Source organism: Mus pahari, chromosome 13 (assembly GCF_900095145.1).
Source record: "Mus pahari chromosome 13, PAHARI_EIJ_v1.1, whole genome shotgun sequence".
NCBI classification, from domain to species: domain Eukaryota; kingdom Metazoa; phylum Chordata; class Mammalia; order Rodentia; family Muridae; genus Mus; species Mus pahari.
Genome location: NC_034602.1, coordinates 95,492,169 through 95,508,850, shown reverse-complemented (window position 1 = coordinate 95,508,850; position 16,682 = coordinate 95,492,169). Strand labels below are relative to the sequence as shown.

Below are 16,682 nucleotides of genomic sequence, written 5' to 3'. Positions count from 1 at the left end.
TCACTGCAAACAGCCAGTTCAGATAAGTAAAATGAAAGCAGACACTTTTGGAGATGGCCTTGAAAGCTTTCCATTAGAGAACACCAAGGGCATCCGAGTAGGAACAGCACATGTCTACGTTACGACTGCAGAAGTCACCCTCTGTTTTATCTTCTCTGAGTAAATACTCATCTCTTCCACTGGACAGCCAAAGTTCCAAGGAACATGGCACATTTTTCAGTTGAGGAAACATGATCCCCTTTCCTGGCACACGGGCTGCACACAAGGGACTCAGCCTGTTAGACTGCTATGTGTGCCTTTTTCTTGGCTGCCAGCTTTGGTCAGGACCTTTCCCTAGACTTCTCTCCAGCATAGCACAGTCCTATTTTGTATTACAAACTAGAATGACAGTTATAGTCTAGTTACAGACTAGAATGGCCTTAATGACATTGGTCCAGTCCAAGAAAACAAAAGGCAAAGTTAGAGGAAAGGAGTGGGGGCCAGCTGAGAGCTGACCTATGACATCTCCTCAGACTCTATACTGCAGAAGGGGTCTGTCAGGCTGTAAGAGGGGAATTACAAAGAAAGGAAAAGGAGTGTAAGGGAGCTACGTGCCAGAAGATGCCCTCTGATGCACACAGTGCTTCCTAATTTGATGTATAAACAATACATATACATATATACATATATGTATATGTATATATGTATATATATAACTATATATATTAATAGGTTTTATCTGTTATAATATATAGATTCTAAAATGTAGAAAAGCTAATTTATACATGTTTTTGTTAAGAGTAATATATTAAAAACTGTAATAAGAATCCAGTACTGGGCTGGAGAGATGGCTCAGTGGTTAGGAGCACTGACTGCTCTTTCAGAGGACCTGACTTCAATTCCCAGCAACCACACGGTGGCTCATAGCCATCTGTAACCATGTGACAATGTACACATATACATTAAATAAATACTCTTAAAAAAAAAAAGAGTCCAGTATTTTATTTGAGCATATTTATTTGGGAAAATCCAATTCAAGTTGTATTATTCAAATGTCCAGCCCTATCTAGAGAATAAATTATAGCTATGTTCAACTAGAAAAAATTATTACTTAGGGATTAGTTAAGAAATACCAGCAACTACTCAGTTATTTTATTGCATTTTCAATCAGTTCTTATTAAAGAAGGTCAATTAATTATTACTATTTGTTATTCTATGACTCATTCCTATATGTGAAACGAATACACACTGCTTAAACACTTACTGAAGGTTTCTATGTGCTCAAGTTCTGAATATATAAAAATCAATAAATGGAGGAGCTAGAGAAAGTACCCAAGGAGCTGAAGGGGTCTGCAACCCTATAGGAGGAACAACAATATGAACTAACCAGTACCCCCAGAGCTCATGTCTCTAGCTGCATATATAGCAGAAGATGGCCTAGTCGGCCATCATTGGAAAGAGAGGCCCCTTGGACTTGCAAACTTTATATGCCATAGTACAGGGGAAGGCCAGGGCCAAGAAGTGGGAGTGAGTGGGTAGGGGAGCAGGGTGGGGGAGGGTATAGGGGACTTTCGGGGTAGCATCTGAAATGTAAATGAAGAAAATATCCAGTAAAAAACTGAAAAAAAATTGTCTTTCCTGGTGATTCCTCTGTATTTAATGAACATTAGTAATAAAACCTTAATATTCAAAGAGTAGTAGTACAGTAGTCTACTGCTATACCATTTATTACACAAAATCATAGATATCCAACTATATAAGATATCTTTAAAAATACGTATTGTGTGTGTGAGTACTAGTGTTGACATGCCACAGCATGTGTGTGGGGCCAGAGGACAACTCTCAGGCATCTGCTCTGACAACCTGCGGGGTCTGGAGACCAAAGTCAGGCCGGAGTGCTGAGCCTCCTCTCTCAGTCACAGCAGTTGCTCTACAGCATTATGTTTGGTCTAAATATGCATTTCAGAAATGCCTACCGTTCCTGAGTAACCCTCCATTGAGATCTGCAAGCAGATTCCTGTGAAGGTCTCTGAAGAGCCCAGGAGAGGCTTTCATGCCTCCACCCAGTTTGGTGGCAATAACCTAGCAGCAGAAAAGGAAGGCCATTTACACAAACCTGTGCCTGACTCCCTTTGGCTCTAGCTGAGCGTCTCTCTGGGCATCTGAGTTCTCTACACTTTCCATGGGAGGCTCTAACACTGACCCTTCATGTAAAGGGCAATGCTTCTTTGTTGAATATAGGAAGAAGGTGGGGTGGTATACCAAACACAATTATATCCTACAGACATGAGTGGGATTTGCTTTAAATATGTACATTTTTATTTAAAATTCTAAATGAAAAATGTTTAAGCTCTATTCCTAACATGCTTAATAGTTACTATAGAGGGAAGGGGCTGTGGATGAAAGGGGCCAACAGCTAAGCGACAGGTTCCTTAGGGTAATGTGAAAGGCCAAAGGGGGCTTTCTGAAACACGAAATAAATGAAATAATGTGTACTGAGATAGAAGTCTTAGGAGGCAATGATAAAGGATAAAGAGGGACACCTGAAACCTGGGGCTACACAGTGTGCAAACTGGCTGATTAGGAACTGCTAAGCTGCAGAACCGTGGCAAAGACACAAGATTTCAAGAACAAAAGCCTAGCAAGTACCTTGGAACATGGGATCTACAGTGACACAAGATTTTCAAAGCCAAAGGACCTACTCCAGAAATGACTGAGCTGTCTATGAATCAAAAGGCTCGGAGGCTGGGAAGGCTAGATCTCCCTGTAGGGTCAGGGCATAAGAGTGACAGAGAACACAGAGCGTTTCTCACAGCTACCATTTTAAGCCTGTACATGGGAAACTAATACAGATAAAAAGCATACAACTAAATCCTCTGACTTACTTTTCCAAAGAGTTATTAGACCTAAACCCAGAAGTCAAATGGTGAAAAAAAAAAAAAAAACAAAAACCACTTGCTAATAGTGTCAGTATTTTGTGTTAAATGATATTAAATTTATATTAAATCCAAACATAGGTTTTCTTTAAAAAATTTTAAATTGGCCAGGCAGTAGTAGCACACGCCTTTAATCCTAGCACTTGGGAGGCAGAGGCAGATGGATTTCTGAGTTTGAGACCAGCCTGGTCTACAAAGTAAGTTCCAGGACAGCCAGGGCTACACAGAGAAACCCTGTCTTGAAAAAACAAAAAAAAAATAATAATTTTTTTTTAGATTATAAAATATTTTTGTGTGTATATTCATGTGTATGCTCTTGTTTGGATGTATGTATGTTCATGTGTATATATGTATAGACGTCAAAGGTTGGTTTTGGGTGCCTTCCTCAAATGCGCTCCACTTTATTTTTTGAGGTAAGGTCTCTCACTGAACCTGGAGCTCATCAGTTCAAGTCAGCTGGTTTACCAATGAGCTTCTGGCATCTCCTTGTCTCCTGTTCATGTGCTGGAGTGACATGCACACAGCCATTAACATGGCCTTTATGTGGATTAGGGTCACAAGCTTAGGTCTTTATGCTTGCTTAGCCCAAATTCTGATGACCGAGGCACCTTCCAGCCCAGAGTCTTGTTTTCACAGGGAGTAATTACATGGATTTTAATTTACATTTTACTACTGTGTTTCTCAACACTCCCTCCTCCCTCTAAAGACAGGCTTTCTCTGTGTGGCCCTGGCTGTCCTGGAACTCACTCTGTAGACCAGCTGGCCTTGAACTCAGATATCCACCTGCCTCTGCATCTTGAGTGCTTGGATTAGTGTGAGCCACCACTCCCTGGCCCACTCTTCTAATTACTAGACATTTTGGAGATGTGGCAGTAGTTTAATACAGAAAGTAAAGGGCCTCGTATGTCTTCAGTTACAGAAGCAAGATTCTGAGATCACTGCTCATGCCTCTAACATGTCAACCTAAACAGTGCTTCCCTCTTAGTGTAATAAATTACAAAAGGACAGTTAGAGAGTTGTCTATGAGCATTTATTACCAGGTATATGATACTGTGGGTAAGCATAGTTATTGATATTTTCTCTGTCAATGACCAAAATATTTACACATTTCATAAAGTAGAAAACCTTTCAAAAATTAATAATATATTTTTCATGAACTGCCAATTCAACTGGAACACTGAATAGTAGGAATAACAAAAGATTTGTTCTTAGGGTTGATTAAAAATTTATATCAGAGCATTCAAGTAAAGTTATTTTCTGTGTTCTGATTTAATGAATCATGTGAGTTGTATCTGTTCGGGTGACACAGATTCCGGCTCATTGAAGCCTAAGCTAATCCTTCTCACACAGCTTTTCTCAGGACAGGGAAGGGACATGTCAGTCTAAAGTAATATCAAAGAGAGAGAGAGCAGTGCTGGAGACATCATGAGCGTGACTGACCATGAGCATCTATCTGTAAGTTTCCAATTGCCTGTGGGCTTCAATGGCCTAACCAACACCACCAGCAACAGCAGCAAAAGCAATGAATGATCCTCAAAAGATTTCCCCAATTCAAGCTGAAAAACACTATTTAAAAAAGAGTTAAATGGTTTTAACTCTTTTGAAAAATAACCTTAGAAACCACCAGTGGTTTCTTAAAAGTTGAGTGAGTTTTAAATGTTTTATGTATACTTGTATAATTTACTTAGCTCTTTTAAACCTGTTAATTTTAAAATGTACATTTAGAAAGTAAGACTTATCCACTACTTTAAACACAAACTATGTCCAAAATGAACTATATATAAAAACAGACATAAGACAATGAAGCTCATTCAGTCTTGATAGAACAGATAATAACAAGGAGCTGTAAGGCTACTGTATAAATCTCCAACAAGAGAAATACTTATGAGAACTGATTCTCTTACGTTTGTGGAGACCCAAGGTAACAATTATAGCTTCTCAAAATACAGCATACATGGAAACTACCTTATTGCATAAAAATCGGAGAATAAGGCACAGAATATGAAGACGGCATTCTCCAAACCAGTGACTGTTTTCCCTAACCAAACTGTTCATTTAGAGACAGAATCTGAAAGAGTACTTACAGTAACAGCAAGACCACAGCAATTAAAGTCCATTCCACAGGTTTGTGTATAATGTTTGTATTTGATAATCTGAAAGACATCAAGATTTACCTTTGAGTTTTAGTTTGTGATAAGAATTATAATTTAAAGTGTCAAAGAAGCAGCATTCTTCACCTATTAATTCCAAGTTCCCAGAGCAATTACCAGTAACCAACGGGCATTCAAACCAGTATTTTTGAATTTATTATCTCATAGTTGTCTTAACATCTGAATGAAATTTTAGAAAATTTAACATCTACTAATTTATCAATTTGGATTTTCTCTATAGTTTAGAAAGAATGTTTTTTTTCAAAATCAAAAAAAAAAAGTCTAGTTATAAAATGGAAGTACAATAGTCAGCTAATGAGAACATTAGTGCAGCTCTGTCACTTCTGTTATAGACCCTGATATGTACTAACATTAAAACTTTCTAAGCCAGGAGTGGTAGTACACAACTTCAATCCCAACACTGGAGAGGCAGAGGCAGGGGAATCTCCGCGTCTGAGGCTAGCCAGGCCTATAAAGCTTTTAAAAGTCTAGTGAGAGCTATATATAAAGCCCGTGTCTTAAAAACAAAACTAACCATTCTTTGGTATAGAAGGGTCAGCAGCCCTTCTTCACAGGCTTCTGTAAAGATCAAGTGTACAAAAGGCACACAGTGGCAGATCAGCTTTCTATCACGACTCGCCGGCTCCGACACAGCTGAGCAGAGCGGTCCCTCCTTGGATGTCTCCCTCTCTCTCTGTGGAATCACTTGCCAATCTCTTAACTCTGAGCAACCTGGGCTTCTGTCCCAAGTCTCTCCTGGTATCTGCCGACAGTCTTACAACACCAAGACCACTATGGGCTGACACTCTCAAACCTTCCAGCTCCAGTCTGGACCTCTTTCCTGAATTCCAGTTTCTGTATCAGACAGTCTACTTGACACATGCAGCATGAGCACACACGTCCCTCGTGGCTGTGTCTGGCAGGGCTACCCTCGTGCTGGTAGGGCTGGGCTGCTCTGTGCCCACACAGCTCCATGGTTCTGACCGTGGATCTCTCCCTCTGACTTCCATTACTTTCCTAGTTTTATCAGCACCCTAAATGCTCAATGACTACATCAGGCTCACTCCTGTTCTCAGGCTTCGTTTTGTTTGTTTGTTTGTTTGTTTTGTTTTTGTTTGTTTTTTGTATTTTGAGACAGGGTTTCTTTGTATAGCCCTGGCTGTCCTGGAACTCACTTTGTAGACCAGGCTGGCCTCAAACTCAGAAATCTGCCTGCCTCTGCCTCCCAAGTGCTGGGATTAAAGGCCTGCGCCACCACGCCCGGCTTCAGGCTTCGTTGTTAACTTTATATGTATGGGTGTTTTTCCTGCATGTGTGTCTGTATTCCATTTGCACCCAGTGCACACAGAGGCCAGAAGAGGGTGTCAGATCTAATAGATAGTAGTGAGCTACCATGTGAGTATTAAGAATTCAATTCAGGGGTGGTGGCACACTCAGGTGACAGAGGCAGGTGCCTCTCTGAGTTTGAGGCCAACCTGGTCTATAGAGTGAGTTCCAAGACAGCCAGGGCTACACACAGAGAAACCCTGTCTTGAAACAACAACAACAAAAACTGCGGCAACCATGGTTAAGTCATTGCAATAAATTTCAAATATAAAACGTTTATATGAACTCAGGCCCCCTGGAGGAGCAGTGAGTGTTCTTTACCATTATCCATGCCTCCAGCCCCATTTTCAGGTTTCTTAATTTTTGATTTTAGCATGTGCCTGTGATATATGTTGAGTCTGTGTGCTACGACACATGTATGAAGGTTAGAATACAATTCTGTGGAGTGGGTCCTACTTCCATCTTTATGTAAGCGTCTAGAGATCAGACTCATATCAACAGCAAATGCCTTTTGAACTGCTGAGCCATCTTGCCTCTCTGTTCAGGCTGTTCTGTTGGATGATCTCAGACAGGACCAGTTTGCTCCTGATCTCCCATTAGCCCTTTCTTTAAATGCATCTCCCCTTGCTGTCCTTCCCCACCAGATTAACACCAAAGCTTCTCATTCTGCTTTTCAGCTTCTTGGAAGGAACGGAGACCACTGGACAAGAGAAGAGGCACATAACAATACATCACACTAAAACGTGCAGACAGCCCTTGGGCCGGATGAGGCACCACGAGATAAAGGCTGTTCCGTTTGTTCACTCTCTTGTAGCAAACAAAATGGAATCCAGCACATAACCACAAAGACCTTCAATAGCAGAACATAAAAATGACAAAACAGTACAATACAACCTCTTGGGTGATTGTGTATGTGTTTGTGCATGTGTGAGAGAGGTTCTCATTATGTAGCCTTGGGCTGGCTCACCTCTGCCTCTGAGTACTGGGATTAAAGGTGTGCACCATCAGGCCTAAAATTTTGTTTTGGGTTTTTGTTTTTTGTTGTTTGTAAATCTGTCAGGTAATATATATTTAATATTTCATGAGTTCATTTTGTCATGCAGGAAAACCAATGTGTAATCTCTACCACTATTCTAGGAACTGGGGAAACACAAGGAAGGGCTGTGTAAGTTACCTTTCTATTGCCCTGACAATACCACAACCAAGGCAACTTACAGAAAAGTCTACTGGGACTTACAGCTTCAGAGGGAAAGGCCATGACCACCATGGCTCAGAGCATGGCAGCAGCAGGCATGGCATGGCCCTAGAGCAGTAGCTTAGACCTTATACCTGATCCTTAGCAGGCAGACAGCTTACTAGGAATGACCTGGGCTTTTGCAACCTCAAGCTCCGACTCCAGTGACACACGTCTTCCAACAAGGCCACATCTCCTAATTCTTCCTAAAAAGTTCTATCAGTCAGAGACCAAGTATTCAAACCCATGCACTCATGGGAGCCTTCTCATTCAAGTCACAGAGACTGTGTTTTTATCTCACAGTATTTGTTACATTAGCTGGATAGCAAAGTTTCACTTGTTTTCATATTACTGATCCATAGAATTTCTACTGTATATGCTGAATAAGTATGTTTACTATTGTCTAACTAATAATTAAAAAACAAAAGGGGCTGGAGGGATGGCTAAGGGGTAGAAAACACAGGCTGCTCTTCCAGAAACCTAGGTTCGTTCAATTCACATGTCACATGGCTCACAGCCATCTGTAACTCCAGTTCTAGGGGATCCAATTCCCTTTCTGGCTTCCCTGGGTATTAGGCACATTATTTAAAATGTACACATGTTTAGAACAGTAGTCTTGATTCATCACACAGGTAATTTAAAGAGTATTTTAATTCACATTTGCTCAGATAAGAGTCTTAACCTGCTGGGCAGAGCCTGCTCTGTGCTATGCCAGGTGAGTGGTAACACAGTCCACTCGGGAGTGGGTAGATAGGAGCGGGCAGTTCTCTACTCAAGCATGAAAAGTTCTTCAGAGAGCCCTAAATAGCCTCTCAACTCTGTATGATGAAATCACCTAGGGGGCTTTTAAGCTATACTGCTGTCTGAGCACAACCCTAACTAATCAAAAGACACCTGGTCCCCAGGGATCAAGCCACACATTTGTAGTTGTTAAATGGCTCGAGAATGGCTGTTCTACAAGCTCTTAGTATTGATGACCATTTCAAAAAGAAAAATATTGTTATTTATATCAACTTTTCCCCATTGGTCAGTATTGATTGGAAGGAGTTCTCAATAGTAGTCACCACCAGCTATAGGGCTTCTTTTCAGAGGAAACAGGTTATAGATCACATTGTCCTGTCAGAAGCAGAGGACTCCATATTCCCTGGAGCACCTGACATCTCCCTGAAGGTAGTTAGTGAGATTAATCTTTATTAGAGCCATAGACTCCAAAATTAGAACATAATTCTATAGTGCCCTCTACCAAGATAATATTTACTTTTTGGCTTGTTTCTCAAAGATGTCTTTATTCAATTTCAATTATATGTAACAGTAGAAAAAACATAAAATAAGATTTGTATACTCTTTATTATTCAGGCAACGATCATCTTCTGACCAACCATGTTTCATCTCCACAGCCCCATACTTAACTACCACACTACTAACTTGGATAATTTTAAAGCCAATAGATCATTTAATCATTTAATTATTATTACTAATGAAAAAAGTAATTGGAAGGGGTCTGGTTACAAAATAGGAATGACAGAAAATGTGATAAAATACGTTTAGACATTAAAGGGGACATTTGAGGGGGCTGGAGAGATGGCTCAGCAGTTAAGAGCAGTGACTGCTCTTCCAGAGGTCCTGAGTTCAATTCCCAGCTCACAACAATCTGTAATGGGGCCTGATGCCCTCATCTGGTGTGTCTTAAGACAGCTACAGTGTACTCGTTTACTAATATAAATTAAATAAATAAATCTTTAAAAGTGCGGGGGCATTTGAAAGTGACTTTCAGCATATCTGCAGTCTGTTAGGACTGAAGTTCCTCTTGTCCTGGCTAGCTCATGTGTCAGAGGAAGCTTGATCAATAACATAAGTTGCATAGTAGTAGATTCCTTACACAACTTTCATAATAATCCCATTAGACTCTTTGGGTTTTTCAAGTTTTGGTCTGGTGAAATTACTGGTTTTCGGCTTAATACACTTGGAAGTCCTTAAGTATACTCAAGAATGCTCCCAGATGTCCCTTTGATATGTACATGAGAAAATAAGACAGGTGCTTGGACTATACACCACAAAGCTGCCAGTTTAGGGAATGGAAGCTGTAATGCAGTGCTAATAAATTAGAGGGGTTCTGGGGTCTGTCCTAACCTGGCCCTCAGGCATGCTAACCACATATTCTACCACAGAACCGCATTCCCAGACCACACGGCAGACTTACTACTTTCATATTTCAGCTTCTCTGTCTCTGTCTGTCTGTCTGAGACAGTGTTTCTCTGTGCACCCTTAGCTAAGACCAGACTGGCCTCAACCTCACAGATACCCACCTGCCTCTAATTCCCAAGTGCTGGGACGAAAGGTATGCAACCACCACCTGGCTTATATTTCAGCATTCACACCAATTCTTTATGATAGGATTCCATAAGTAGCATTTTCCTAACCTGTAAGGCAACCTCCTACCATAAGCTTCAGAACCACCTCTATGGTCCTCTCCTGAGGTTTATTATGCCTGTCATCATTTTCTGAGGGATAGTGGGTAAATTTATATGTGACTATATATCTATATTCACCAGAAAAAACTGAGCCGATCAGCACACTTCTCACATTATGTAGTTTCCTTTGTGTGTGTGTAGCAGTAACAAGAGATACTCTTTTAGCAAATTCTCAGCCTAGTATGCAACACATGAAAGCAACAAATGTTTCCCACTGTAGCTAGTAAGAAGCTTAAGGAAGAGACTGTATCTGAATGTGTGTTCTGGGCCTAAACACAGGAAGTAGATAAATATTGTCTAGTAAAATATTTGCCTGTGGAAAACTTAGTTATAGGAAGAGATGAATAAAGAAGAAAGGCAGGGCACATGAAGTGGAGGGAAGCACTGGCCTGAGAACACACTTGCCCTTACTCGTAAGTCCTCTTAGGGATCACGGTGGAGCTCCATCTGGTGAATGAAATCTGGTGCAGTGGCAAGTCTCTGCATTCCTCTCCAAGCTCATGGTGCTGTTTGCTGAGCTGCCTTTTCTTCTGCTTTGCTAAGGTTTGCTGAGCCACAGTGGAACACCAAGCCGACCTGACACGGGAGTGCTGCAGAAGATGCTGCAAGTTTTCCTCAGATTCTCTAGAGGACAGGACTTGGCGGTGGCAGAGTACATGCTCAAGTGTCAGGCCTTGAGTCTCACTCCCATTCCTCCACAGACATGTGAACAAACATGCACATGTACATATGTGTAAGTATGTGCACATACATATATGTCTAGTACTAATTTCTTATATATGTATATATATGAGGTTTGTGTGCATATATGTATAAAGGGAGGTCTGTGTGTATATGTGTGTGGAGAGGTGTGTGTGTGTGTGTGTATGTGTATGTATGAGGAGGTTTCTGTGTGTGTGTATGGGGAGAATTTTGTGTATAATATATATATATATATATGGGGGAGGTTTGTGTATGTTTGTGTGTGTATGTATGAGGTTTGTATGTGTGTGTGTGTGTGTGTGTATAGGGAGGTTAGAGGATAACCTTAGGTTTAGTTCTTCAGCTGTGGCCCACCATTTCTCAGTCAGGGTCTTCTCCCTTTGGCCCAGAACTTGCTAAGTAGCCTAGGCTGGCCAGCCAGCAGGCCTGCCTCTACCTCCTCAGCACTAAGATTATCAGCACACAATCATGCCAGCTTTTTCATTTTTTAAACTTGGCATCTGGGGCTGAATGCAGGTATTACGCTCACAAGGCTGGCTTCCTACTGACAGAGTCATCTCTCTTCATTCTATAATTTCCCTCCTAAATGAAGTTACTTTACAAGCAAGCTATTCAAAGTAAAATGTGTCAGAACTCGAGACAAATGGAGATGTGTTCAACAGAAACAAGAAGAGGGAACAGCATTGAGTCTAAGATGAGTCCACAAAGGTCAATTCCTTCCTCTCCTCATGTTCCCATCCACCTGTCACTTTGCAAGACAATCAATACAGTCAGCAACAGAGATGGAAAATTACACCATTAACACTAACCTGAAAGTCTGAATGAGGTTTTTAAGTTCGGTATAAATATCTCCCATTGTAATCTGAAGAGGACCCAAAAGTCCAGGCAATCTGAGGAGAAAACAACAACAAAAATTACATGTTGTGCTACCTCGGGGTTTTCCATGCCAGTAGTGGCACGAGGAAGTCTCAGAGGTTAAGCCACCTCCTGACTAGTGAGACGTCAAGCAGCAGTCACAGTGAGCCCTGCTGCTTTAGTCTGGGCTACAGAGACTAAGGCCTGTAATGCAAAACCACTCTGGCTGCTGTCCACTTCTTTCTGTCAGTCTGTCAGCACCTTTAATTCCATAGCTTCACGATGAAAGCACTGCCCTTTGACTAATCTTATCAAGACTACTTTATCTCCAAATCTCCAAATAGTGATTAACACACTTCATGTTTTCTTGTTAAAAAAAAAAGAGAGAAAGAAAAAGAAAAAGAAATTGCAAGTTGGAAAGTTCAAGGTAGATCTCTTACCTCTGGAAAAAAAGATTTGCAAACTTTGTTTTGGTTTTGCTTTAAACAGAAATGGGCAGTTTTTTAAGTGTTACTTGTGAAGGGCTGATTTTAAGAACAATTCTTCCCATTACAGGGCACTTCAAACCAAAGTGCACGCTGAACCAAATGAAACTTATGTTCTTGGGTGTGAAATGGGCCTAGGGACTTGCAGACATCTGAGCGAGCCAACCAGCCACATCCACTTCCCTGCCCCCGATTCCCCTACACTGGGGCATCTATTGAGCCTTCATAGGACTAAGGACCTCTCCTCCCACTGATGCATGACAAGGTCATCTTCTGCTACATATGCAGCTGGAGCCATGTGTACTCCATGGTTGATGGCTTAGTCCCTGGGAGCTCTGGTTGGTTGATATTGTTCTTTATATGGGGTTGTAAACCCCTTCAGCTCCATCAGTCATTTCTCTAACTCCTCTATTGGGAACCCCGTACTCAGTTCAATGGCTGGGTGCAAGCATTTGTAAGGCTCTAGCAGGGCCTCTCAGGAGACAGCTATATCAGGCTCCTATCAGCATGCACTTCTTGACATCCACAATAGTTTGTGGGTTTGGTAACTGTATATGGGATGAATCCCCAGTTGGGACAGTCTCTGGATAGCCTTTCCTTCAGTCTCTGTTCTACACTTTATCTCCATATTTTCCCTTCTGAGTATTTTGTTTTCCTTCTAAGAAGGACTGAAGCACCCACACTTTGGTTTTCTTTCTTCTTGAGCTTCATGTGGTCTGTGAATTGTATCTTGAGTATTTGGAGCTTTTGGACTAATATCCACTTATCAGTGAGTGCATAAAATGTGTGTTCTTTTGTGATTGGGTTACCTCACTCATGGTATTTTCTAGTTCCACCCATTTGCCTAAGAATTTCATGAATTCATCATTTTTAATAGCTGAGTAGTACTCCATTGTATAAATGTACCACATTTTCTGTATTCATTCCTCTGTTTAAGGACATCTGGGTTCTTTCCAGCTTCTGGCTATTATAAATAAGGCTGCGATGAACATAGTGGAGCATGTGTCCTTGTTATATGTTGGAGCATCTTCTGGGTATATACCCAGGAGTGGTATAGCTGGGTCCTCAGGTAGTACGACATCTAATATTCTGAGGAACCGCCAAACTGATTTCCAGAGTGGTTGTACCAGCTCATGCAAACTTTTCAAATCATTAAAAAATGTTCAGAATTCAAGGATAATATTTATAAATTGCAAATTCATAAAAATACTGAGTTAATTTAAATCTCTTAAAAATCCAGAATGACATATCCATACTTACACTTTGCTCAATTTCTCAAGAACAATCCGTCTTCTAATCTGGTTCTGGGAACTTGAATCTATCAGTGGGAAACTGGGATCACGCTGAAACGCATTCTTAAAGCAAACAGAGAAACTTTTTTTTTTAATGAGTAGAGCAGTAACATTAAATAGAAATGTGTACTCTTCTAGTACAGAAAAAGACTTGAGAACTGAAACATTTAAACCTGAGCTTCATGCCGGCCATCTGCCCTCCTTGGAGGGTAGTGGTCTCCTCTGCAAACTACTAAACTTGCTATAAACGTACATTTAAGGATTAACGTCAGAATTACTACTTGTGGGAAAGTATTTCCAGAAAGGGTAAGGTCATTCCAATGAACTAGGAATGAGAGAATTGGAAGGGAAACAAACATAGCCCATCTTGTTTGCTGGAAAGTGGCACAGAGGAGCGAAGGAGTCTGGGCTGAGACCATGGAGAGGGTAACTCAGGACAGCGCCGGGCTAAACCTGGAAGAGGCAACTCAGATACTGAGAACCTCAGCAGAGATTTTCTAATGGAGTCACAGGTCAGCACATGCCAAAGGAGGAGGGTTATGGGTAATGCTCCCCAGTGGAGGACAGTTGGAAGGAGCACACTGCAGGCAGACTCCTTGAGGACTGCTGCCACCACTAAGTCCCCTCAGGTCCTGTTCAGGTATGGTGATGTGGGCTACTAGAGGATGATAACAATACCCTGCATCTCAGGTAGGGTCCCCAACGTGCAACAGACTAGTTTCAAACTCACAGTCCTGCCTTAGCCTTCCAAACACTGGGGTTATAGGAACATACACCAGAGTCACCTTGTAATAGGTTAACATACAATGTTTGATGTCTAATAAATAAGACAATAGCAAAGTTTTATTAATGTTAAATGGTATACTATATGATGCCATATAAAGACATTTAACATCTTCAAAGAAAAAATGACAGTTAAAACTTTTAGCAGGCCGGGCTGTGGTGGCACATGCCTTTAATCCTAGCACTTGGGAGGCAGAGACAGGCGGATTTCTGAGTTTGAGGTCAGCCTGGTCTACAGAGTGAGTTCCAGGACAGCCAGGAGTATACAGAGAAACCCTGTCTAGGAAAAAACAAAAACAAAACACAAAAAAACTTTTAGCAGACAACTGGAACTCCATGAAAGAGCCACCAGATGCGGAACTGAGCAACAGAGCATTTCTAAGCACTCATCAGGCAGTGGTGCAGCAAGGGCCACATTCTCCCTGGTAACAGCATGACCAGTGTCCATCGTGAAGTACAATACCTGTGGCTGCAGTCATGGCAGCTGGGTCTCTGGGAGTGGTGACCACTTCATCATGGAAGGCCTATACCAGATCCTGGCCACACTTCCCTCTTACTGCATGTGGCATTGGTGGCAGAGTATGTAAGAGATGGAAGCTGGCTGCTGTTGGGAGCAGCCTAGTAACCATCACCCAGTGCTGGGGGACTTTTCAGTGATGCAGTGGCGGCTATCCCGCCCGTCAGTAATCCTAGCACTCAGTTTTACAAAGCAGACCTAGATGGAAACTTCCCTTGGATTGTTGGTCCTTTTTCAAGGTAAAAAAACATTTCTTTTCCATCAGGAAAAGTCACACAAAAGACAGGCTTGGGGCTCATAGGGCACAGGCTGGGGACTTGGGGCTACCGCACAAGGACTACAGGGATACATAACAGCATGGATGCCTAGAATCAAATCAAAATCACATGGTATTATGAAACAAACTGGACAGAGAATACAGGCTGTTCAAAAACTGGCCAAGTAATCTCCACTACTATGTATGACAGTAAAACTGCAAAGGGGTCAGGGATAGACAGTGATGCTCAAGTTTCCTTATAAGGAAGCACCTCCTGGTCTGGAGAGTGATGTCATTGGGTGCTCAGTATAAAATTCAACAGTCGGTAAACTTGATATTAAATGCCAATGAAAAAGCTATAAAATGTTCTACAACAAAGTCATAGACATCAGACACTCATTTTTATTTTATTTATTTATTTATTTTTGGTTTTTTTCAAGATAGGGTTTCTCTGTGTAGCCTTGGCTGTCCTGGAACTCACTTTGTAGACCAGGCTGGCCTCAAACTCAGAGATCCACCTGTCTCTGCCTCCCAGTGCTAGGATCAAAGGCGTGCGCCACCACCACCCGGCTTCATTTTTATTTTTTAAGGCTTCTTAGTGCAAAACCCAGTGAGTGATGGTGGTTCATACAGCTCACCGGGAGAGACTAGTGTTTCTTTTAGTTTAACATAAGTTTTGGATGCTGTCTAATATTAATACTGAGATTTCAAATATGGGTCCAAAGCTAGGCAAAAATTCTGTAAAGATGCAATAAATTTCTCTATTTTTTTTCTAGCTCCACGTTACCTTTCCAAATCTCTAAGTGCATTCTTAATCTCAGGGCAACATCACTTACAACTTAATAATAACTGTATGGTAAAAATAAGACTGTTTACCCACTTATTTCATTATGCCATATGGTTCACAGATAGTACATATGAACCAAAGATATGAATGGCAACGTTACACAGCCCTTCCTTCCTCTCAGCATGCACTCAGCCTTTATGTAGAATGACAGTAAACCAAGTTATCAGCTATGTGACACACTCTGAACAAATGAACGACGGAAGTTCTATTTACAGATAAGTAGCATCAGCTAGCAGATGACAGAGCAGATATTCAAATATCTATATCCATTTCTTCCCAGTAAGTTCCTTTACAGTATTTTCATCAGTAACATTTCATCTTGTAAGCTTGTGAGGTGTTTACACATGTGCATGCGTGCATTCACAGGCGTGTGAGCTTGTGAGGTGTTTATACATGTGCATGCATGCATTCACAGGTGTGTGAGCTTGTGAGGTGTTTATACACATGTATGCGTGCATTCATGGGTATGTGGAGGCCAGATATCAATGTTGCTAGCAGTCTTCCTCTATCACTGTTCTCCACTTTAGCTTTTACATTTAGTCTTTTACTGAACTTGGAGATGTCCCCTTAGGCTGGCTGATGGGAAGCCCCTGGAATCCACCTTCTGGCAGTGCCTAACAGATACACCCAGTGGGTAAGCTGTGCCTAGCTTTTAGTCGTGCTAGGAATCTGAACCCAGATCCTCAAGCTTCCAGTAAGCCACCACCAGCCACATCTATAACATTTCAAATGGACACTGCAACTAAAGGTCACCTAGAAAAACACCTGACTATCTAAGTGACTGACCTACCCCACTGAAGTCACCTAGAGAGACACCTGACTAAGTGACTGACCTACCCCACTGCAGTC

General features: G+C 41.4%; 1 protein-coding gene across 3 annotated transcripts in view; it reads right to left on the bottom strand.

Annotated features, from left to right (window-relative positions):
- Rpap2 (RNA polymerase II associated protein 2) overlaps positions 1–16,682 on the bottom strand; it is a 71,847-nt gene that overhangs the window by 29,403 nt on the left and 25,762 nt on the right. For all 3 annotated transcript variants that reach the window (XM_021210693.2, XM_021210696.1, XM_021210694.1), the window contains exons 9-11: positions 13,399–13,493; positions 11,608–11,688; positions 5,000–5,068 (exon numbers count right to left, since the gene is read on the bottom strand). In XM_021210693.2, coding sequence (XP_021066352.1) covers positions 5,000–5,068; positions 11,608–11,688; positions 13,399–13,493 — 245 coding nt within the window. The remainder of the gene's footprint in view (positions 1–4,999; positions 5,069–11,607; positions 11,689–13,398; positions 13,494–16,682) is intronic.